Below are 24,145 nucleotides of genomic sequence, written 5' to 3' on the forward strand. Positions count from 1 at the left end.
AGATTCCATGATTTTGTAAATTGTTTATTTACCTATGTTTCTATTTTTGTCTTGCATAGACCAGACCTTTCCAGAGGGTTCCACGATGCCTATGCAGGGAGCAGTGGTTTTGTGCTATGACCTATTCAGTGTGTGCAGAGCCGGCACTGCTTTGACCAACTCCAGCCTCAGAGATGTTCTTGTGTTCAGTGAAAGGAAGCAGCTGCTATCCTTTCTTTCCACCACTAGAGGAAAACACGTTACTCCAGAGATTGGGTAAATTATCTATAAAAACCCTACAGCTAAACAAGCTTTCATTGCCTCAAATAAAAGGAAATAAAACAAGGGAGACATAATTCACATTGGAAGAATCAAATTATTCTATGGTGTTGTTAGGCTGTCAGATAATTCAACAATTCGCTGGCTGCCATTTTGCTTCACTATAAAGACCATCACAGATCCTGCTGATATATATAGAGACTATATGCTGTCATGAGAAAAGAAAAATCAAACGGATTGCAAATTTTGCTCCAACTCAAATGTGGCTACATCTAAAAAAAAAGAAAACAATACTACTAAACGTATTTGGTAGTATTTGGGAGGCTTTGTAATGGATTTGTCCTCATCAAATTAATACCTGTGTGTGTGTGTGTGTGTGTGTGTGTGTGTATATATATATATATATATATATATATATATATATATATATATACTTTACATCATCTTTGTATCTCAAAACACCTGAGTGGGAATACACTTTACTGTAAACCACAAAGTATACATGTAATGAAATCTGCTATTGTTTTCATCCAAGACAAAAAAATCAATTACACTAAGTGTTGTATCTGTTCATTGATTTATTTTTGTACAGGTCTGTGGAAGATGGCCTAGTTTCTTTGAGTCGATGTTCGTGCTGTGAGGTCAGGAGCCCCTCGTCCTGGACCAGCTCTTCCCCCACACCCCACAGAGACAACCTCTGCCCCAGCGCTGCCTTCTCAAGCCACATCGACATCTGCCTTAGTCCCATGGCCTCTGACTGGCACGGCTATTCTGGGGGTGAGCGCTTATGAAGTCGGGTTGCTTTTACATTTGCAGTAATATGCTTTATATGTCACACGTTTATCCAATGTGAGCTAAGGAAATTTTTGTCAAGACCGGTCTTATTCTTAGCTTGTTGATTGTCATAATGGAGTCTCTGTTGTATTTGTCTTTTGTCTAGACTGCAGCGGTCTTCTTCAGGGAAAGCGAATTGCCGAAGTGGCGGACTATCTTGAGCAAAGGTGTCATTGTGGTATATCTGCTTTATATCTTCAAGGTAGAAGTATTGTTTATTAATCAAAATGTACAATGTAATGTCACATATTTGTACAATATCTATGAAATGCAAAAAGACAATTGATTAGGTTTGAGAAGTAAAAACATTTAGATAGCAGTTTTAATTTCTTATTCCTTCTATGAATTTGACCTGTGTTTGATACTACAAAACATACAAATACGTTAATTAGAATGTATTTCATATCCCTCCCCAGGAGCAAACTTCTCCTGTGTGTCTGGCTGGCTGCGAGTATGGGGAAACATTCAGGCCCTTTCTGACCACCAGAAAGCCCTCATCATCCAGACGTCACACCTAAACCTCTCACCTTCACGAGGGGACGTCTGCTCCTCTCCAACCAAAGACCGCTACACAAGCACAGGTTTAAGTCATACTCAAATCAGCCATGTCCTTGCTCCATTATCAGTGCCTGCAACTAAACACTGTCATTCTTTATGTAGCGTCGGCGCTGGGGTTACAGATCGGCCTTGTTATTGCAGTGTTTCTTCTGCTAGGACTAGGAGTGGCTCTATTTACATATTTTTATAGAAGAAGGTAAGCAATTTCAATCAAATCCTGTCTCGGTTCAGTTTACAAACTGCAGTTCCAGTTTTTAGATTAGACGTTTGCCTTTCTGTTATAGCTTACATTAATATTGGAATTGCATAAATATCAATATTTGGGAAATTGTGTTATCTACCGTATATAGTGTAGGTTTAAAGTTTGACTCCATTCTTAGGCGCCCGCTGGACTACTACACCATGGAGCTGAACGAACATGCAGAGGGACTGGCAGATCTATAATGAAGTCTCATATTTGTGACCAGGAAATTAAAATGAAAGACCAGTCGAGGATAAGAACTGGGATCAGCAATGTCACCACAAGTGCCCTTCTGAATCAAGTTCCCGGTTATAATATTGAAATTCAAACACCTATATGCAGCAACACCCAACCCCTCACCTTTGCCTGTGGACTGTGCTGGCTACTTCTATGAAAAGAGAGACTGAATGCAAATGGTTGAAATACTTGACCGTAAAACATTTTCCATATTTTTAAATATGAATGTCCTTGGCTAACTTGTGAGTGTCTGTAACCACTTTGTATGCTTACCTGAAGCGCACTGTTTACATGTGATTGAAAAAAGATAGGAATTTTAGACATAAATAAAATGTAATGTTTATAAGATTGTTTCAAAGGAAGACCACTGTAAATGTATTTTTTTATTAAATATTTGTTCGGTGTGCCACTTTCCTCATTTGTTTGAGGTAAGTTATACATTAAGTCTACTGTACATTATGTGAAATTAATCTGTACCCTATATTTAAAATATTCAAACTTTGATACAGTAAAAAATACAAAGTACAGTCACCCGTCAAGATACATCTTATGAAATGATGAAATAAACAAATGTGTTTGATTACGTTAGTCATTTGTTTGACTGTAATTTCCTTGGTGATATTACCACAACTTCCTGAGTTGTTTTTACACTGAAACTGAAAATATGCATTCAAAAATGCATATGCTCTATAATCTGAGACAATGTTCCATGTTAAAAGGCTCTATTATCTCTTATATGTTACATAGTTTGAATAGAATATATTTTACTACATTACTGTAAAAAATAAATAAATACATATTTAGGTATTCTCTTTTGTAGGGCTATTGGAGCTTGAGCTTGTTCATGTTAGTCATTTTAAATTCTGAATTATTTATATTTTGATTTCAGTTTGATTCTGGTTTCATAGTTCTTTTTGAAGATATAACAGGACACTGGGGAAATTCTCTGGTCATTCCAGCTCTTAGTAATACACAATAAGTGCTGCAGATAATTATTTTTTAAAAGTTGCATGCAGATTTCACAAATGCCACCTGTCGAATATCTTTTATCGTTCCTTTTTGGTATGGATGTACTAAACTGCTTTGTGTGTTACTGCAACTGTTTCTCTGTTTTGTGCAAACATGCTTCATTTTCTATGTCAAACCACAAGGCAGGAAGACAGGGGGACAGGAAGATGCTGAAGCCCCTGCATCATCATTCCGCAACTGCAAGACAAGTACAGTTAGTCTGTTTCTTACCTCCAACAAACGATAGCATTTTCATCACCCGACACTTCAGATTACCAGCATATGGTGAGTGTGACCCTGAGTTGTACTCTTACATCTTGCGTGCATGTTATAAAGACAGATAATTTGCAGCCAACCTAAGAAAATGTACAGTATGTGCTGCCAAATTTTCACTATAGTTACTAAAGTTACTTTCTACACAACTTAAGTCGCATGTTAGATCTATCTTTTAAACTGTATTTAAATTGAAAAGGCTGACTAAGGTTGTTCCAATGCCACTTTGGCCAATCAGAGCAGGCAATGCAGTGCTGTTATGTGTTTGTAGCTGGTGTTTAGATAAAGACCTCCAGAAATAAGCGAGGCAGAGGTGACAACTGGGACTTACCTCTTTACTGTACTCTGTAACTCCTGTTAAATGTAGCTAATTACTATCTTGATTAGAATTGTACTCAAGTAAACAAGAATAAGTAGCCTACATGTTTAAAAGTCTACTTTAAAAACTACAATTGCCCAAATTATCTACCCAATTATTTCAATTCAATTCAATTTATTTGTGTAACGCCCAAAATCACAGCAACAGTTGAGTGAAATAAGTGAAATGCATTGTTAATTTTAGGGCTCAAGAGTAGGCTTGAGTGCGAGATCACTGCCACACCACCACCTCGGCCTGTGCTCCTGCAGGTCTGAAAGATAACATGGGTGGGTGGGGTGGACTCATTTAATCTGACATAATCGTCTTGTTGAAGCCACGTTTCAGTTAGAGCTTGAAGATCTATGTTATAGTCACCAATTAATTAATTAACTATTAGCGATTTGGAGGAAATTGATCTAATGTTTAGCAGTCCACATTTTTTGTGCTTATTCATTTGTTTATTTGTGTAATTTGTGTTATTTGGTCTAACACCTGAAATAGTTTTTCTGAGATGAGTTACCGTAGTTTTTCAATTACGGTAACTCGAGTAGCGTAGTCGTTTCATTAGTTACTTAAATAGTAAGTTTATTGTGATTCATGTTGTAAGACCTTGCACTTTTCAGTATCAGCTAGTGGTCTTAAATCGGTCTTAAATCTTCAGCATGGGTCAATATTTTGTTTAGGCCGACCTGCTGCCTGTAAATAATACAAGAAAACGCTTTATTTTTACTTTGTAGTTCAAAGAGGGAACTGCACAAAACATGCCTACACTGATCAGCCCCATATATTGAATAAAAATAGAAATATTGGCAGAGTTTATCAACCATTGGTTTCCCTAGAGTCTGAACAATCAGTCCCATGAAAACAAACAATACATCATTTGATCTCTCATTCTTGCATAGCCCCTATCTGAATAAAATTTTACTGGCCAATAGAACTATTATGATGTTATGGCGGTATAAAACTATGCACAGAACTCTAATACTATTCCCTTGTTAACTTTGCACATTGACACATACAGACACCTCATCTGTGGCATCTCCCTCTGTGTAATGGAAAGGAAAACCCACTTCGATTCCTTTCGGGATCGAAGTAAACGCATCATGTGGCAGGACGACTGTTATATGGACCTCCAGTCTTCCAGCCCCTCCCAGGCTTCCCAAGTGGACACAGAAGGTGGGTCTGACCTCAATATTCACAATGTACATCAACTGTAGCTCTTCAACCGTTTGCATGTTCACTCGAGCTGAAAGGTTCGAAGATTAACTCGGCCTTCATGACGGAATTTAATATTTATAGTTTTCTTATTTCAAGCTGAATTCTCTTGCAACCAGTCAGAAAGGTCTTGAAAGCAATTAAATATTCTATGTCACATAAACAGTTAAATCTAACCTTGTCAAAAATACTAAGTGAGACTCAATCGATGCAGGGAATCTGAAGGAGAAACACAAATGTTCAAATACTGTCAAGCTATTGCCTGCTGTACAATATATTACTCAAGTAGGAGGAAAAGTATGCAGGCTGGAAACTATTCCAAGAAGTGCAGTTTCTTTAAAAAGTTTCTTCCGCAAATGTAACTCCGAACTACCCACAACTACTCATACATAACTGACAAAGGCAATGTACCTTTTTAGTAATACGTTTCAATTTGCATAATGTTTTGAGCCCCTTCTTCATGTTTATCCAATGTTATAGTATACTATTTTGAGCTTGATTATAATATTTATCTCAGCAAATGTCTAAAGGAGCTCTTGACTTGAAAGTTGAAATGATGGTCAAAGTAAAAGTAAATGGAATCCATGTTCAATTCATCCTTTTTCTTCTGCAGCAACCACTCAATTATTAGACCATCATTACGATGGCAGTAATCAGAGATATCAGAGAGTCACAAAAACGTTCAGAATTCAAATCATCCTGTGAGTGACCCTCTGTTTAGAACACTTCAGATCAGATTTATTGAATAGAATGCCTCAACACTTTAAGACATAATATATGTTGTGATGGAGATAGTTGTGGTTTTTACAAAGAACAAATGCATTGATTCATTGATGTTTGTTTGTTTTTTTTTTGTTTTTTTTTAAATGACACTTTTTCAATTGTCATTTCCTTTGTCAGACTGTTCAAATTCATTATAGTGACTCATCTATATGGACAATTACCCCATTAGCATTTTCCACGTGTTAATGCTAGATGCCAAAAACAAAACTAGACTGATAAACATATACATAAGAGCATAAAACAAATGTTCAGTTTAATTTAAAGCAGTAGATAAATATGCACAGTTAGTGGATTCATTTTTAGATTCTTTTGTTTGTTTTCAAATGTTAATGGCCTGACTGCCATTTTCCTGTCAGAGCTCGTCTGTCCATGTCCCTTCCAGGTCAATAATTATAATTTAGTAAATTTAACACAATACATTTTTATTTTTATTACAGACAGTGGCTGGGTCCAGGGACACCATGATCAGCTCTGTCGTTTTACCACATGCTCTTTCTTGGAGCAGACGCTAAGCCACTTGAAGAGCATGAATGTGCTGAGTCCATCAGAGGAGGCCAAGATACAAAGCGCAGGCCAGCTACGGGATCAGGTGACCACGCTGACAGCCATTATCTCAGAGAAAGACTCTCCTGCCTCTATTGTGCTGCGCAACTTTGTACAGAAGTCAAATTCACAGGTGGCCCAGCTCATCATCAATCACGGTAAGGGGCAGCATGTGAGATGTGTTTTCTGGCAATCTGGCTCTCTCTAGGACTGTGCTTGATAAATAGATATTGTGCTATATCAAGACGGACTTCTTGGAATGGTAACCCTGATACAAAGATGCGTATCGTGATACTTTTAGACAACATAAAGTAATTGTAAAATTGCTGAGTTCTACACTTCTTAACCTATAGACTGTTGCCACAAGGCTGAGTTTGGAGAGCTGAAACTGTGACTTAATCATAGGATAGTTGTATTCTGATAGTGAGGACATTGTAAACATAACATTCTAATGAATTTTGCTATTCTACTTACTAATTTTAGTAAACTTTTAACACCATGAATCAGGATGTGTTTCATATCAACGTCTGTGCATCAGGATTCGTATTGTATCGTGAACCCTATATAGGGATATGTAATGTATTGTGAGGTACAAGGCAATACCCAGCCCTAACTCTCTGTATGGTTTGAAGTGGCTTACATTATGGATGTTTCTGCGATGAGAGCTATTATGGCTATTTTTGCCAGGATAAACAGGATAAACACAGCAAGTCTTCATGAGTAACAATAGAAATGATTTGTTCTTCCATTTTGCCGTAAGCATAACAGAGGTTTTGGTCATGTTTTCAGATCTTATGGTGCAGGAGCACAAAGAAGTGCTGCTGAGGCGCTGTGAAGAACACAGGGACAAAGTGAACATGTCGTCCCTGTCCCTGCTGCTGGTGGAGGGGCTGTCAGACCTGCAGCAGAAAGAGCATGATCTGATGCAGGTGCAAGCCACAAGGGGAGCCCAGAGGAATCCTCTACGAGACCTGAGCCTCACAGCTCTCTTGGAGCCACTGACCAGGGCCAGTGTGCCCCCCCGAGTATCGCTCACTGTCGGAGTGGCGGGAGTTGGAAAGACCACCTGGGTCAGGCACTTAGTCAAACTGTGGAGCCAAGGAGCTTTTTGTCCTGACATAAGCTTTGTGTTGCCTCTCACTTTCTGTGAGCTGAACTCTCTGGAGAAGATGTCTGCTGAGAGGCTGCTGAAACTGGCTTTCCCTCACCTGTCTGATCCCAGCTTGGTGCTGAGCAGCCACTGCAGGACTCTTCTCATCCTAGATGGTCTGGACCATTTCAGAGGCACAATGAATTTTTCTGAGGCAGCTCCCTGCAACGACCCAAAGAAAGAGGTGTCAATGGATGAGTTAATAACAAACATTATCCGGGGAAACCTACTTCCTCATGTGGCAGTATGGGTGACTTCCAGGCCTGGAGTGGCCTCGCTAATCCCAGGAGGATTAATTGACCGGGTTACTGAAATCCCAGGTTTTAGTCAAAAGGACATTAAAGTATTTTTAAACAAATTCTTCTCAGAAAATGGCCATGACAATATGATCTGGGGTCACCTAGAGGCCCATAAGACTCTAATGGCCTTGTGCTACATACCAGCCATTTGCTGGATAGTGGCTGATACTCTAAAGTTTATCATTCAGAGTGGCTCACAGCCACATTTTCCCAGGACATGTTCAGAGCTGTTTGCCCATTTCTGCTTGATGAAGGCTGAAGCCGGAGAACCACGAGGCAGAGAGCCTGTGAAAACTGAGTTGCTCCATGCAGCTAATTGCAAATTGTTGTGGAGTCTGGGCAGACTGGCCTTTTATTCCCTTCTCAGGCACAAGTACACGTTCAGTGAGCAGGAATTCAGGGCCAATGGCATAGACCAGGGTTTGTTACAGTGTAGTCTGGGAACAGGAGTTATTATGCGTGAAGAGTCACTCATTTCTTCTGTCTATCGTTTCACTCATTTAAGTGTACAGGAATTTTTTTCTGCTATCTTCTACAGTGTTTCCTCCAAGCGTGCCATATTTGACCTGTTCTCTGAAAGTACCGTGTCATGGCCTAAAATTGGCTTTCAGAACCACTTCAAAAATGCTTTCCTGCACTCCCAGCAGGCGGTTAGTGGCCAGTTTGATGTATTTGTCCGCTTTCTCTCCGGCCTCCTCAATCCTCATGTGCTGAAACCGCTCTCTGCTCTTGTGACGCTTTGGAAAGACGATGGCAGTCAGAAAGCCTGGGCAGCAGACTTTATACACAGTTTGTTGTCCAATGGTGCTCATGTGGTCTCCCTGCGCTCAGTGAACCTGGCCTACTGCCTCCATGAGCTGCAGCACATGGAACTGCTGCGGAGTGTGGAGGAGGACCTGCGCTTGGGCAGCCTGTCAAAGAAGATGTCCCGGGCCCAGCGTGTGGTGCTGAGCTACCTGCTGCAGGTGTCTCCAGAGTGCAACGAACAGACCAATCTAACCAACTGTCTCAACTGCACCACCGTCAATTGCCTGCTCCCTCAGCTCTTCTACTGCAGCCAACTAAGGTAAAGCTGCTTAAAAAATGTAATGTTTTGAATACAGATTTCATATGCATTGTTTCCTCTCTGCAGATTAGAGAATAATCAGTTCAAAGATGATGTAATGGAACTCATGGGCAGTCTCTTGAGTGCTAAAGACTGTCACATAAGAAAAATTAGGTGAGAGTCATTCACATTGTCAGATTCAAGTTTTTGCTGGACTTTGCTCCAAGCAACTGATTCAGTCGTGGCAATGGCATGTGACAAGTATGACACACATCATGACCCTATTTATTATTTCAGCTTAGCCGATAACTCCATCAGCAACAAAGGAGCCAAGTCACTTAGTCGTGCCCTTTATGTCAACCGGACTTTAACGTCTCTCAAGTAAGTTCTGTCAAAACTGTTAAAACTAACAATTAATGGATGGTACATTTTCTGTATATGTCAACAACATTTTTATGATTTAGTCTAAGAAGCAATAACATTGGCTCTAAAGGTGTAAAGGCACTGGCTGATGCACTAAAAATGAACCAAGCCCTGGTGTCAATCAAGTGAGTACAAATACTATGAATTATGTTTTTTTTTTACTTACTTCTCACTTACTCTTTTGTGATGTAAAGTGGTCCATTTGCACACTTTTAGCCTCCAGAATAATGGAATAGACGAAGAAGGAGCTCAGGCAGCTGCTGAAGTATTGAAGTGCAATCGCAAACTGGTCTCTCTGAAGTGAGTGACTGGCATAGTTCTGGTCTTCATAAAGGTTGTACAAGTTATTCATAAAAGCCACTTTCTATTGTCCATTTTCTTAGTCTGCGTAAGAACTCGATTGGAGCAAAAGGGGTTCAAAAGATTGCTGTGGCTCTGAAGACAAATCGGACCCTGAAAAAGCTAATGTGAGTTTAATTATTACTCACTATCACTCAACGTCTCAAATTAGGTACAACCTACAGTCACTGTGATTTTCTGTGCCTTTAGTCTTTGCAGTAATCAGCTTGGGGATAAAGGAACTGTGGCTCTGGCAGAGGCATTGACAACTAACCACACACTGCTCATTTTACAGTGAGTATCATTACAACATTTACATAGCTCAACAAGTGAAAACGTTACAGCTGTGATAAACCCCATGGGGAATATGTCACACAGGTGCTTTGAATAAGCGGCAAGACGTTTTTACAAACAAATATTCTTCTATTGGTATCAACACCACTTGCTAAGGCGAAAATGTTAACTTGTTTATGGCCGTTCTTTGTAGTTACGTTTTATATGGTCTAGTGTGCGGTAATTAATTTGTATTTCTCATAACATTGTAGGTAACTAATAACCTTTCATGACTATTTTGTTTTATTATAAGACATTACATATCACTCACAAAGTCTGATTCTTTTAGGTATTGGGTGATCACTCTGGTGCCATTTTAGTGCATTTAGACTTGACGGCTGCTTTTGATATAGTTTATCACTCAACTCTTTTAAACCTCTTGGGAAAATATGTTGCGTGTGGGGGACCTCTGTCAAGTGGTTCTGGTCTTTCCTCTGTGGGAGTGCAGATGCTGTTCTGTCAGACTGGGGCACTCCACCGCCCCTCTAAACTGTTTAGTTTTCATGCCCTCTATTTTTGCACTTTACCTTCTCCCAATAACTTAGACACTAACATAGAATTTGATATCATTTTTATCCACACCACTGTCGAATTTCCTTGCCACAGTTTTAGGACTAATTCGATTTAATTGAGCCTTTATTCCTTTTTTAATTTTTCGTTTTTATTGGAAACTGTGTTTGTAAAATGTGCTGTATAAATACATTTTTGATTTTCTTTTAGGCTTCAGAGCAATTCAATAAGCAACAAAGGCATGACAGCTTTAACTGAAGCATTGAGACTGAACCATGGCCTTCTGTCCTTAAAGTGAGCTGTGAATTATCCTTCATGTGACAGTATATCTGCTACAGCTGTATGTTTTTTTGTGTTCAGTTTTTTTTTGTAACGTCCATGTTTCTCCAGTTTAAGGGAGAACTCCATTGGCGTGGAGGGAGCAAAGAACATGGCCCAGGCCCTTCATAAGAACACTACACTCCAGGAGCTTGAGTGAGTTAAAATATCGAGCGCATATTATGCATGACAGGAAATTATGACAGATTTTTGTGGGCAGCACCAAATTCTACAGCGTAATGGAAACAGAACTAGGCCAAGTGAGAAGGGTCTCGCTGCAGCCGATGTGGAGCGCCATTATCAGTGGAACTCCACAAATTGCTCCACATGGGTTAAATACTCAATACCCCAAACCTTAACCTTTACCAAACTTAACCATGTACCTTTCTATTTATTTATTTGGCATTGGATGTGACAAAGTGGAGCTCCACTCTGCAGGCAATGGCACCAAATCTCCACAAACAGCTGCAGCCAGACTCTCATATGGGCCAAGTAGAGTAAAAAGGCGTTTTATAAAACTGGCCAAACTTGTAAAAAAAAAAAAAACACCTGCTAGCAGCAAAGAATCGCTGATAGAAACATCAAATGTGGCTAGAAACAGCCAAGTTTTGGAACATGACATCATCTCATATCTTCATTTTTGATTGCATATTTTTATACTCCTACTTTTCTTGAATTTACCCATTGTGATGCAATTAAATGTTATCATATCTTAGCCATACCCACTACTGATGCCCACAGAACCTTTAAACACATGCTAAAATCCTAATTACTCCATGATAATGAATCAGTAATGGGATCATTTTGTTGGTTTTATACTACCTGCACTTGTAGTCTCAACACACAGCTCATTGTTGTTGTCGGATGTTGTTGTCTTTGTGCTTGTGCTGCTGAAAGTTACTGTATGGCAATCTGCCTTTATATAGTCTGGTTAATTTCATGAGCTGCATTGTTAATAATTCCACATTTACAGGGATTTGTATTAATGTGCATTATCATATTTTATTTTGCTATGTATATATGTATGTATGTATATATGCTACTTTAATATTTTTTAAATTTGATCTTATTCTATTTTTTTTAAATCTTGATCTGTTATATTGTAACATGTGTCTTATATCTGTGTCTAATATCTGTCTTTCTGTGTTTCATCCTGTTCTGTGTTTCAACTTGTTCATTATGGCTCACTTGTACGTGTATTTTAGCCTCACCGCAAATCTGTTACACGATGAAGGAGTTCAAGCTATAGCAGGCGCAATCAAGTTCAATCAGTCTCTCGTATCTTTGCAGTAAGTGCATTTGGTTTTTTTCCCATTCTTGAGTATGTTTAAAAACGTGCAACTCTGCAAAGCATTTTCAGCTACACAGCATCCAAGTGGCTGCAGTGATTGGGTCACTGTATTTCCTAGTATAGTAGAAAGTATACAATATAAAACAGTTGTAATGTAGATGTTGTAGTTGTAGAAGTGTTGTAGGAGTTGACTGTAGGACGCCAAAGCAGAACCTAACACAAGTTTAGATGTTTAAGCAGGTAATCCTGTGGGGGTCAACAAATTGAACAGCAGTTGAGCAGTTTGGACAGGTTACAGCTGCTGTGAACTGATAGCTCCTCTCAGGTATGGACAGCTCTCACAGGAGAGTCACACAGACAGACATGGGTTTAGGGGACAAATCTGGAGAGAAGGATTTGCGGTAAACACAAAATAACTTTTCACTTTTGTAAAATAACCAAAAAATGCATTTTGCTGGACTACATTATGGTTTGTTGTATGTTGTATGCATATGTAGACATGTATAGTCAACTGTCAGGTGGGGGGTTGTTGACATTTCTTTGCTGTTAGCTCTATCTATTATAACCATCAGAGTTTATAAAACTCCCAGACTTGAATGGACAATAACGCAACGCTTACTAGCATGAATTGCTACATTTGAATCAGGTGAAGATAAAACTAGCCCTCACATTTTTTCCCCCCTTTTCTTTCTAGTCTTCAGTGGAATTTCATAAAATCTCCTGCAACCAAGGTCCTGGCTCAGGCTCTGCTCTCCAACAACACACTGCAGCTTTTAGAGTAAGGCCAAAAGATTTCCAATTCTTTTGTACTTTCTTACTGGTATATTGTATTACATTTTCTGTGGTAAAACTACTACTCCAAAAAATAAGCAGTGTCACACTGAACACTTTCTTTTTCAAATATTGTGGTTATACTTCTAAAAGATGCTGCTTTGACAGCATCTGCATTTATTAGCTGTTTGCAGTAAATATTTGCTCATATTGCCTTTTTTCCAACAGTCTACAAGAAAATGCCATTGGAAACGAAGGGATTGTGTCTCTCGCTGAAGCCCTCAAAAGTAATACAAGGCTTAAAACATTGTGGTTAGTATTTGTTAACCTTTCCTCTTATCCAAATTAAAAGTCTATTTTATAAGTCAATACGATCTTATTTCTCTGCAATTTAGTCTCCAGGGGGTGTCTGCTGGCACAGCAGGGGCTGTTGCACTGGCAGAGTCACTAACAGTTAACCAAACGCTTCAAACATTGGAGTAAGTAGTTCTATATTTTCAGAATGTGTTTGTAAGTGTTCCAGGCTCCATGATTGTAATTCTGGGCTTCACTTGACATTTTTTTCTGCAATATTTAATTATAATGTGGCTAAGTTTCTTACATTCACATATGTTTCGTTTTATAGTAAATAGTAATAGTGTTTATTGGGTGAAAAATGTAATTTTAATTCAATATGATTACTTTTAATCTTAGTTTAAGTTTTAGTCACAACAAATAGAAAAAGCTATGGAGGAAAATATTTTACTCAAAAAAATTACCAAATGATGCAGACCATAATGTCAACATGATTAAGCGTCCAGTGTGTTGATAATACAGTTTTGTTTTTCAGCCTACGAGGAAACACTGTTGGCATAGAAGGAGCAAAGGCTTTAGCAAATGCTCTCAAAATCAATAGAAGTCTCATGTCTTTGAAGTGAGTATAATTTATTAAATAAATGTTTTTCTTGTGTTGTTGTGTTCGGAAATACTGTATGGTTCAGAGATCTGCAGCCCGGACAACAAAAGCTGCTTAGGGGTTCTAACAGGTTCTTTGACCCTTGATACAGCATTGTTGCTAGGTAACAGTTACGGGATAGCTATACGGGAATCTATGTCACATCTATCCATGTCAAGCCAGGAAGGAAAATTATACATGAACTCCACTTCACTTGTGAAAAAAGGCATGACTACGTCTAGTGATATAAGTAGCCTGGTCTGTCACAATATTCAATTGCCCTAATTTTGTTTATTCTGAACAATGCAGAGAAAACATAGTACATTAAAGAGGACCACTGACAGGCAGTTAGCCATGGTGTTTTTTGAATTTTTTTTTTTTTAGTCTGCAGGAAAACTCTCTGGGGATGGATGGAGCCATATTTATTGCAACAGCTTTGAAAGGAAACCACCGATTGTCATATATCAAGTAAGAGTGACATTTTGTATTGTATGCCTATGCTTAAGACCTATTTAACGACTTAATATTTCCTTCTTTTTCTTTTTTTAGCCTCCAGGGCAATGGTGTTGGAGAGTCCGGAGCAAAGGTTATATCTGATGCAATTAGATCCAGTGCTCCGCGATGTGTTGTAGACATCTAGGAGCAGACATTTCAGACAAGGATCATGTGATGGAAATAAGTGTTAGTCTGATGTTATTGGCCATTGTAGCTCCTTCAGTAACAACGCTGCACACGGATCTCGAGTACTGACGCATTAATTATTAGCCTTTTTGCCAGTAAAACGCAATGAAAACTACAGACAGAACAAACACACAGTAACATACAAAACAGCTACCTCGTGGCCGCCTGTCACTTCGGAGGTCTTTCTTTACGTGCTGGTACCATATCAGTGCATTTCTTGCTGTTTATGACATACAATACAGTTAGCATGACACAAATTCACAATCACATCAATTTATCATACAAACAAAAAGGTGGCACTTGCTCTGCATTTCCTGAATGTGGGTGCGTTATAATCAATCCCACCTGCGTCAGATACCCTCGCGATAAAACTTGAACATCTTATGCAAATAAACATTTGAGATGCATGAATAATAATAATAATAATCTTAACAAATATACAATTTCTATGGAACAAAAAATGAACTTATCTATTAACTATTTTCTGACATTTACAGCTATGTTTTGAAAAGTATATATCAACATGTAAAAGTTTATTCACAGACATGTAATTCACTGTATGTAATGTATTTTAATTGTTAATTTAATTTTCAACACCAGTCCATAAGATTTAATCCAGTTGAAATCCATTTTACAGAATATAAATGTGAAATAACATGCTATCTGGATCAAGCCCTGGGGAAGACTGCTGTAGCTAATGGTTAACAAATGAGGATGACACAATACAACTTGCTTAGAGAAGTGAAGTTTTAATAATGTATGAAATGTTTTTTTGTGAAGCAGATCCCATTAAATATCTAACCCTGACTAATTATTTCTCAAAGAGGCTGCAGACAAAGGAAATTAAATGGAAAACGTTAATCAAATCTTATGTATCACAGCCCAAAATAGCACATTTGACTGAGAAGGCCTGATGGTTGGGCTTCATTTGTACCCGGTGACAGCTGGTGAAGGTAGATGCACCGTGGCCATGATCTTGGACCTTCAACAACTTCAAAAGCAATATAACGCAAAAGGATTGCAAACAAATAACATGGCCATGCTTAAATCTATACACACAATGCCTGTGTTAGATTGACATCAATAAAACTCACTGCTGTTGCCAAGGTTGCATTTATAAATATCCAAAGTAAACTGGAACAGTGAATTTCAAAAGCCTGAAAGTTTTATTTGATGCTGCAGCATGGTGTTGTGGAAGCTCTGCAAACTATTACCAAAAAAAGATGAAGCAGAACATAGTTTGTCTTTCTCAAAAGGTGGATCTTTATTTACTCGTGCACAGCAAATAATCACTTTCCCTAACAAAGGAATCTGTCCCTAACCCCCAGAACAAATGACAATACACATGATTTTAATGGCAGTGACAAACTGCTACGTATGCACCTCATCACAATCAAATCAGCTCAAAAAGAGATAAACCAAAACATCACGCATCACGGATGTAGTCGCAGCACGGACATCCGTGGTCCGGCGCGTAAAACAGGCTCATGCTGTCATTGTTTTTCAAAGAGGTTAAAAATTGAGAAACAAAGAACTAGGATTAGCCTCAACATTAAAGGCGCAATGGACGATTTTTCTGCAATTTGAGAAAGCAGGCTGGAGAGGACTGTTAAAACACACACGTGCGTTTGTTTATTAGCGCGACGGAACGCATCGCATCTCTCGTCTCCCGTAGATTTCAGCCCGAACAGTCTTTCTCCGTCCTAAGTTTGTCCCGTACACTGAGGGAACTATATTATGATAGATCAATGCGCTTAGACACACACGGCTGCAGGTGAGCGGTAGGTGCGTTTTATGATTGATACGTGGCAGAACTAATTGGCAGTCCAAACCATGAGGAAATAAGACTCAGATTTGGGCCAAAAATATCGTATTAACAGTTTTTCACAAACAAAAACTTCTTCACCTGTGTTACATGACAGATAACAGTAGTACGCCCCCAAGCGTCCAGGACATGCACACACATGAAAACTTATTTGAAATAAAACACAAATGAGTTATTACTTACATAAAATTAAGAATATCAAAACACATAAAATGGCGCTCACAGATACCAACCGCCATAAAACACCAAAAAAGAAGAAGATGGATGCCTGAACACTACACCAGTAGCTAGCACTCAAAACGTTATGTAGTGACCAGCAGATGACAAAATCGGAATGTTGCCATGGTGACAGGAATTAGGAAGTGAGGTTGTATCACGGTACTGGAGATTTATGACGTCTCTGCAGAAAGAGAAACTTCACGCTTTGAACGTTGGAAAAAACGTTTTCCATCAAGCGAATAGTTTTGGATAAAAATTAACTCACAAAAGCTAAAATGCAAAAAAAAAAGACTTAAATGGCTAAGTCGGATATATTCCAGATCTTCTTCTCAAATCAGCTCTGCATACATGCTGATTGATTGAACATTAAAAACAAAACAAAAAAACATTAAAACCAACCAGCCATCCGTCAGTGGGAGAGGGAGAAGACAAAATTCATTGGAGATTTTCAAGGAGGGAGTATCTCAAGAGAATGGCTCATCTCTAGCCTAGCGATGCTAAACTAATCTACGGAACAAAGAAGATTCCAGAAAGACAAGAATTCTGTGCCCGTTTTTAGATGAGATTTAAACTGTGTTATTTAAAAGGACTTTTTTGCAACTTTTCTACAGTCTACAAGTCTATGGAACACTGGTTAAGTGTTCCGAAGGTGCGAGCAGGGCCGGCCCAAGCCTTCAGGGGGCCCTAAGCAAAAATATTTTTGGGGGCCCCTCACCACGTCATCAGAATCAGTTTTATTGCCATTGTCAGTAAAAAATTCACATGTGGGAACTTTCTTCACCGCAAACAAAGCACCAAAACACCAGGGCGTCCGTTTGCCAGTTAGTTTATTCTCAACACCTCACAAGCTCAAATATTGATAACTTAAATCCCACAATGCAACTTGGTATTCCGCTGACATCATTCCTACTCCCTGTACAAATAACACACCTCCCAGATATGTTTTTGGGCGTATTTGTGGGCGTTAAGGGTCGACAGCCAGTGTATTTTGGTGCATTTTAATGTGGTCCAGCCGCTAAAGTAAGAGTCAAATGTTGAGGTTGTAATGCTATAAATGATGATGTGATTAAACTGTGCCAGATGACTAAAATGACTAAAGCCAGTTATTAATACATTAGTGTACTTAATTACTCAATACAATATTGGCTATGAAAAATTATTACGGTCAAATTGTTTTCATAACAAAATAAATTAACCTAAAACATAATTTTGTTCTATTTGTTGAATACCAAGTTAAATATCATACAGAACTATGAACCACCGGAGGGCCACAGTGTATTTGTTAATACTAATTAACATTGATAACTAATGTTCTTACTAGACAATTAAAGCAATCAGCACTTAACATCGAGGAATGGACTGCAATAGCGTTCACTCATCACAACATAACACAAGGTCAAGTAAAAACTGACCAAACATCAGCAGAACTACAAATATGACATCATTGATATAAGTTAAAATGTACATTCTCTATTTAACTGAAATGTAAAAGTATTAGTTATCCTTACTAATTTATGTCGGTGTAATCCCTCATTCATCCAGGCGTGTTCCATAGTAGAAAAAGCTTCAGTTGTAGTCATCTGGACTCAGTTTGAAAAAATAGACGTTTCGACTCTCATGGAGTCGAAACAACCTGGAGGAGTTTCCCGTAAATAGAGGTATATAGGAAACCTACACACACGGACCAGTATCTGCTCTTTGGTTCCAACCACCCACTACAGCACAAGCTGGGTGTGATCAGAACCTTACAACACAGAGCTCAAGGTGTGCCCACCAGCTCAGAGGGCAAGAAGAAAGAGGAAAAACATGTCCGAAATGCCCTCTCAGCCTGTGGTTACCCCGCTTGGGCCCTCAACAGAGTGGAGAGAACCAAGAAGCAAGACAAAAGGGAAACTGAACAGAGAAGGAAGGGTGTTTCTATCCCTTATGTCTCTGGCCTGTCGGAAAAACTGCCGAGAATTTTTAGACAACACGAAGTCCCTGTTTATTTTAAACCAGGCAACACTTTAAGACAAAAACTGGTTCACCCTAAGGACAAGTTGCCGACTCAAAAACAGAGCAATGTAGTTTATTCGATCCAATGCAGTGAAGAAAGCTGTAAAGAACGGTACATAGGTGAGACAAAACAGCCTCTACACAAGAGGCTCTATCAGCACAGAAGAAATACAAGTTCAGGACCACAGAGTGCCGTGCATCTCTATCTTGAAGCCTCTAATCACTCGTTTGAAGACGGTGAGGTGAAGGTTTTAAGCAGGGAGAAAAGATGGTTTGAAAGAGGAGTTAAGGAAGCTATTTTTGTTTAAAAAGAAATACCTTCTTTAAACAGAAATGGAGGGCTAAGATTTAGTCTTCCTGTTATTTATAATGGGATACTGAACCCCTGGAAAGGTAGAGGACCAGGCCCAGGACATGTAGATGCTAATCAGGTACTCAGGGTGGTTGAGCCAGGGTCTCACAAAGACAAAGAGGATTCTAATAGCCCATTAAAATTCTGAATAGGCTAGCTCGGTAGATACAAGGGGGGAGTTTCTGTTGAAACAAACAACTCTTTCTACTTCAGGAAGGCTCCTCCCAATGGGCGGGTCTTACCACAGAACAGTATTAATATCGGAGTTCTCGACCTAAATTCTTTTATTGACAATGACTCTTGGATGAGAGTCGAAACGTCTATTTTTTCAAACTGAGTCCAGATGACTACAACTGAAGCTTTTTCTACTACTTACTAATTTATCTTTTACTGCTCCCAACTGTTCCTTCTTGCCAAAGTGACGAAACGAGTTATATTAAATTAAACAAATGGCATAAGCATTGATTGATTAACAATTAACACTGATAAAACTACACAGTGCAAAAATGTTATTCCCAGAGAACGAACAGAACGAGAAGTGAAGATCCAATATAAAAATATATAATATTATTATATAACAGACCTAATTATAATATGTCTGGTTATTGATGATTGATATTATGAATTTATTATAATTTATAACAGTCTAATGGTGCTTTTTAACTAAATTGAAAAGTTGTATTGCTCTATTAAAAGTGAATTAGAATGTTAACGTTTGTACTGATCAGAACATCACACACTGGACTCCTGCATGACACAATGCTGCGATGTGATTGGCTGATGGACCTGACATACATAAACCTTTACGTTCCTCTTATTGCACTTCAAGAAGTCAAAGTAAAACAGACATCATGGGAAAGAGAGAGAGAGAGGGAGAGAGAGAGGAGAGAGGGAGAGAGAGGGAGAGAGAGGGGGGGAGAGGGAGAGAGAGAGAGAGAGAGAGAGAGAGGGGGGGAGAGAGAGAGGGGAGAGAGAGGGGGAGAGAGAGAGGGGGAGAGAGAGAGGGGAGAGAGAGAGAGAGAGAGAGAGAGGGAGAGGGGGAGGAGAGAGGGAGAGAGGGAGAGAGAGTGAGAGAGAGAGAGAGAGAGAGAGAGAGAGGGGGGGAGAGAGAGAGAGAGAGAGAGGGAGAGAGAGAGGGAGAGAGAGCGGGGGAGAGAGAGAGAGGGAGAGAGAGAGAGGAGGAGAGAGAGAGAGAGAGAGAGAGGGAGAGAGAGCGAGAGAGAGAGCGGGAGAGAGAGAGAGAGAGAGAGGGGAGAGAGTGAGAGAGAGAGAGAGAGAGAGAGGGGGAGAGGGAGAGAGAGGGGAGAGAGAGAGAGAGAGAGAGAGGGAGAGGGGGAGGAGAGAGGTAGAGGAGAGAGGGAGAGAGGGAGAGAGAGAGAGTGAGAGAGAGTGAGAGAGAGAGAGAGAGAGAGAGAGAGAGGGGGAGAGAGAGAGAGAGGGAGAGAGAGAGAGAGAGGGAGAGAGAGAGAGAGAGAGAGAGGGAGAGAGAGAGGGGAGAGAGAGAGAGAGAGAAAGAGGGAGAGAGAGAGGGGGAGAGAGAGAGGGGGGAGAGAGAGAGAGAGAGAGAGGGAGAGAGGAGACGCAAACTCAATAGTTAAATTGAAACAATTTCTTGCGCCTCTTCATGACCCGGGCATAGACGCCCCTCACCGGCCTCACCTGCAGCTCACACCACCGCACATGTGATGCTTACCAACCTTCATTCAGACATATTATTGTGCGCGGTGCAGAGCTCTCGTCGCCTCCAGAGCAACTAACATGACTCATGTACTTTCAAACAGCAGAATTAAGCGTCTCTTTGTACGATAAGTTCAATACCTGGAAAGTGTTGTTGCGTTTGCAGTTTCTTTACATCGTGAAGTCGTTTCTTTCGTTTTTCGGCTTCTGGACATGATGACCACGTTCTGTTGTCTCTATGTTTTGCTCTCGTTCTGCTCGCGCACAATGAAGTTGACCAATCAGCGCAGGTTTGGTGCCTTGGAACCAGATTGTCATTACAAAAAAAATGAGATTTGTGCATTATATGTGACCGCTGTGTGCGCTGCCGCGCTGCTACACTAATGGCGCACGCTCATAATACATCCATGCGCACGCTGCGCTTGCACTTCGCATAAGACGGGTTGCCAGATTGGGGGCCCTATCAACGCCTCGGGGCCCTACGCGGCTGCTTAGTTCGCTTATAGGATGGGCCGGCCCTGGGTGCGAGTCTGCTTCAACAACAAAGCAAGCCAGTCATTGTGGGTCAAAGCCTTAAAGGCAGCTTTTATTTACAACAATATGAAAAGGTTTGATTAAGAATTGGTGAGGGTCCACTCTAGCCGGGGAGGGAGAGGCATACTACAAGTGACAAAAACAAACAGAATTAAAGCAAACAAATCCATTTACCATAACATAAAACACTCAGTGCCACCATCACCAATAACTATAAATAAAATCACCCACTAAAGTGAGCCCCAATCCTCCCCAGCAACCTGAGGACCGACACCAACTACTGTTAAAACGAGTTTATAATAAACAATATAAAACTGTATAAAAACAAACTATATAAAACGGCAACCCACACGTACCTTTTAAAACACAGGACTTTTGAGACCCTTTAAAATCTATTAAACAATATACAAATCTGTCTTTTTACAAACAAAGGTTAAAACATCAAGATCATCAGCTCACCAGCCACCACCATGTGCTCCGGCCAGCCCAGGAAGACGAAGTGACATGCCCGACCCCTGACCTTTATGATCTCATGTGACAAAGTCACATGACTGAGCTTGCCTTGCCACAATTACCCCTGAGATTTAAATCAACGTCCCGTCGATGGCTCGCTCACAGCCACGACCTATAGACCATTACACCTATAGTTTTTGCACATGACTGTTGTTCACCAGACGAGCTCGGGAAGCGGTGAGGGTTGCGGTGTCTGGCCAGTTGTAATCCGTTGATGCTAACAAAACTTGGATCCAAGACAGTCTCTTCAGACCAGCCTCACCGGTGAATCAGTGCAACGGCCCTTTTTATCTGAGGAACCTCTCAGAGTCAAGGAGAACGCAGATTACTGAACCTGATCCAGTGCTTCTTCAGTCTGACACTGTCTTGTCCGTGCCCTGCCAAGTGTGTGGACTGAGGTACCGCAGTCTCTCCCAGCGAGACCCCTGAGTGAACCCTGATTCACTCTATGACATGAGGGTCTGGAGAAGGGTCCTTTGGCACTGCACATATCCACTCAACCTGACTGATTGAATGAAGGATCGGTCAAAAGCAGATATCACATTTGCCCACATGGGGAAGATGAAGTTATTTTTGTAAAGGACCTTTTAGGTTAAACCGTAGGCAAGTCTGTTATGTCTCTGGGGCCTTTTTGCACAGCCTAGATCTTGGGTCTTGTCTGGTGTGGTTGATCTGGGCCTCTATTGCTCTGGTGCTCAGGGTCTGTTCCTGTGCAGCCATGATGAGTGCCTCTGTGCTGTCCTTCCGTCCGGCCCAGACGTGATATCAGCCACTTCAATTTGGAGACAGTCACTGAGCTTGTCAATGCTCCCTTCTCATCTTCTGTGCGTGGTCTCATCCACTGTTCTAAACTGGGGTCCTCTCTGCACTCAAGAAACGCAGGCTCAGTGCAATCCCTGTGTCTCACTGTAAGTTCAAAACTCTGTATTATATCAGATTCAACAGTAAAATATTCTTTGTGTCTGTATGTGCAGCCTCTCACCTGCTGCTGCTGTAGACATGACTTCTGATGTGTTGAAGACTTTCTAGGCACCTGGTAGGAAATGAGCTTTTAACTTTACTTTTCTGGGATTATTTTCTGTATAGATCCTCATTTTTTTCTTAAGTCTAATTAATTATTTATTGATTTGGACTAAAACTCCATTGGTGTAACCTTTACTTATAGTACAGAAACATTGTAAAATATACGTATAACCAATACACAACTCAATCAAATTTAAGAGTAAAGGTTACACTAAAAAAAAAGGAGTGAGGTGTACGGTATTGAAGACACGTTACTTGATGTAGGTAAGACAATAAGTTTGCGTCTTTTTTTTTTTTATAAACCTTTTACATGTCAAATCGTACAGTGCAATGAATAAGCTCAGGAAAATATATAGCTGAGTCTGTGCTGTGGTGTTGCGCAATAGAATGAGAGGACAAATCGCTGCGAGCAGCTTTTTCAGACGAGGAGCGATCGACGCGCAGGGCACAACAGAGCAGCCGTCCACAGGTAAGAACAAGAAACATCACATTTTCACTTCATCTGTGGAAGGATAACCTGAGCCACATTAATGATCATGTCAAGGATTGTTTATGATGGTGTCTTTTGCGCATTCGGTTTTGTCGTTGTCATCCGATGGAAACTTTTGGAGAGCGTTTCTATTTGGTAAAACTCTTAATATTTTATCCAACCGTCACATGGACAGATGAAATGTATAATTTTGCTTTGCGTGACAATATTATAAGGGGCATGTTTTATCATGGACGAAAAATAGGCAGTCATTGCTAGAAATATAGGCTACAGCTGAGTGATCAAAAACGTAGAATGTTGACAGGACGCGCTCTCTAAAGCAGCCAATGATAATGTTGTTTTAAACAGTTTAAGATGATAAACTCCAAGTGTAGTCCAGGAAGTAGACATGGCGAGACCAAAACGCTTAATTGTAATTTCGTTAGCGCATGGATCTGAGCGCATTGTTTTTTCTCTTGCGCGAGAATAGCCTCAGCGGCGTATGATTATAATGATGATGATTATTTTATTGTTTTTGTTTTTTTACCATGATGTCAATTTCATTGGAAAACACAGAAATTCAGCTGGTTGTTTAAAGCTACTTATCCAGACCTATCATGATGTGGAATCAAACTGCCAACAGAGAGAAAATGTTGTCCTGACAAAAAAAAACATGTGGCAACAATGCCCCAATTCCCTCTCGAGTCCTTCGGGGTTTCGTTTCTTCACGTTGCCAAAAGCTAAACTCAACACCCGGAATCAATTCAAATCATTCGATTGTACTTTGTGTGATGGAACCGCAGATGTAGAGCATGAAGCAGCACAGAATGTTGACACAATGTCAATTCATGTGACAGTGTTGGACAAAATGACGTGAAGGCTAGACTCAGAATAGTACGTGCGAAACAAATCGAGTCTCTTTTCTGAGATTCTAGCCTAAATATTATAATCATAGATCATAATTAGTCAATGGGGTTGTTCTGTGTGACATCACAGCTTGTTTGGGTCCAAACGTTCAATTAAAAAAATGAAGTTGTAAAGACATAAACAGCAGAAGTAGAGTTTTGTCTGAACATTTTGAAGCATCAAAAGCATCAAATTAAAATAATGACCAGCCAATTTTACAATGAAATGTA

At 39.9% G+C, this 24,145-nt stretch overlaps 2 protein-coding genes across 2 annotated transcripts in view; both read left to right on the forward strand.

Annotated features, from left to right (window-relative positions):
• LOC140368942 (uncharacterized) overlaps window positions 1-2,712 on the forward strand; it is an 8,539-nt gene extending 5,827 nt beyond the window's left edge. The window contains exons 6-11 of the mRNA XM_072456112.1: window positions 60-255; window positions 851-1,035; window positions 1,199-1,294; window positions 1,509-1,673; window positions 1,753-1,846; window positions 2,031-2,712. Coding sequence (XP_072312213.1) covers window positions 60-255; window positions 851-1,035; window positions 1,199-1,294; window positions 1,509-1,673; window positions 1,753-1,846; window positions 2,031-2,094 — 800 coding nt within the window. The 3' untranslated portion in view covers window positions 2,095-2,712. The remainder of the gene's footprint in view (window positions 1-59; window positions 256-850; window positions 1,036-1,198; window positions 1,295-1,508; window positions 1,674-1,752; window positions 1,847-2,030) is intronic.
• A 2,061-nt stretch (window positions 2,713-4,773) lies between these two features.
• On the forward strand, window positions 4,774-14,699 carry nlrc3 (NLR family, CARD domain containing 3). The gene is made up of 18 exons (XM_072456508.1): window positions 4,774-4,943; window positions 6,203-6,466; window positions 7,098-8,823; window positions 8,890-8,976; window positions 9,100-9,183; window positions 9,267-9,350; window positions 9,442-9,525; window positions 9,609-9,692; window positions 9,775-9,858; window positions 10,618-10,701; window positions 10,798-10,881; window positions 11,931-12,014; window positions 12,711-12,794; window positions 13,016-13,099; window positions 13,183-13,266; window positions 13,617-13,700; window positions 14,106-14,189; window positions 14,271-14,699. Exons 1-18 carry the CDS (start codon window positions 4,820-4,822, stop codon window positions 14,359-14,361), a joined length of 3,384 nt encoding a protein of 1,127 aa, XP_072312609.1. The 5' UTR covers window positions 4,774-4,819; the 3' UTR covers window positions 14,362-14,699.
• The last annotated feature ends 9,446 nt before the right edge of the window (window positions 14,700-24,145 follow it).

Source organism: Eucyclogobius newberryi, unplaced genomic scaffold, assembly GCF_026437365.1.
Source record: "Eucyclogobius newberryi isolate DKJ021-1_F unplaced genomic scaffold, fEucNew1.0.hap1 SCAF_20, whole genome shotgun sequence".
Taxonomy (NCBI): domain Eukaryota; kingdom Metazoa; phylum Chordata; class Actinopteri; order Gobiiformes; family Gobiidae; genus Eucyclogobius; species Eucyclogobius newberryi.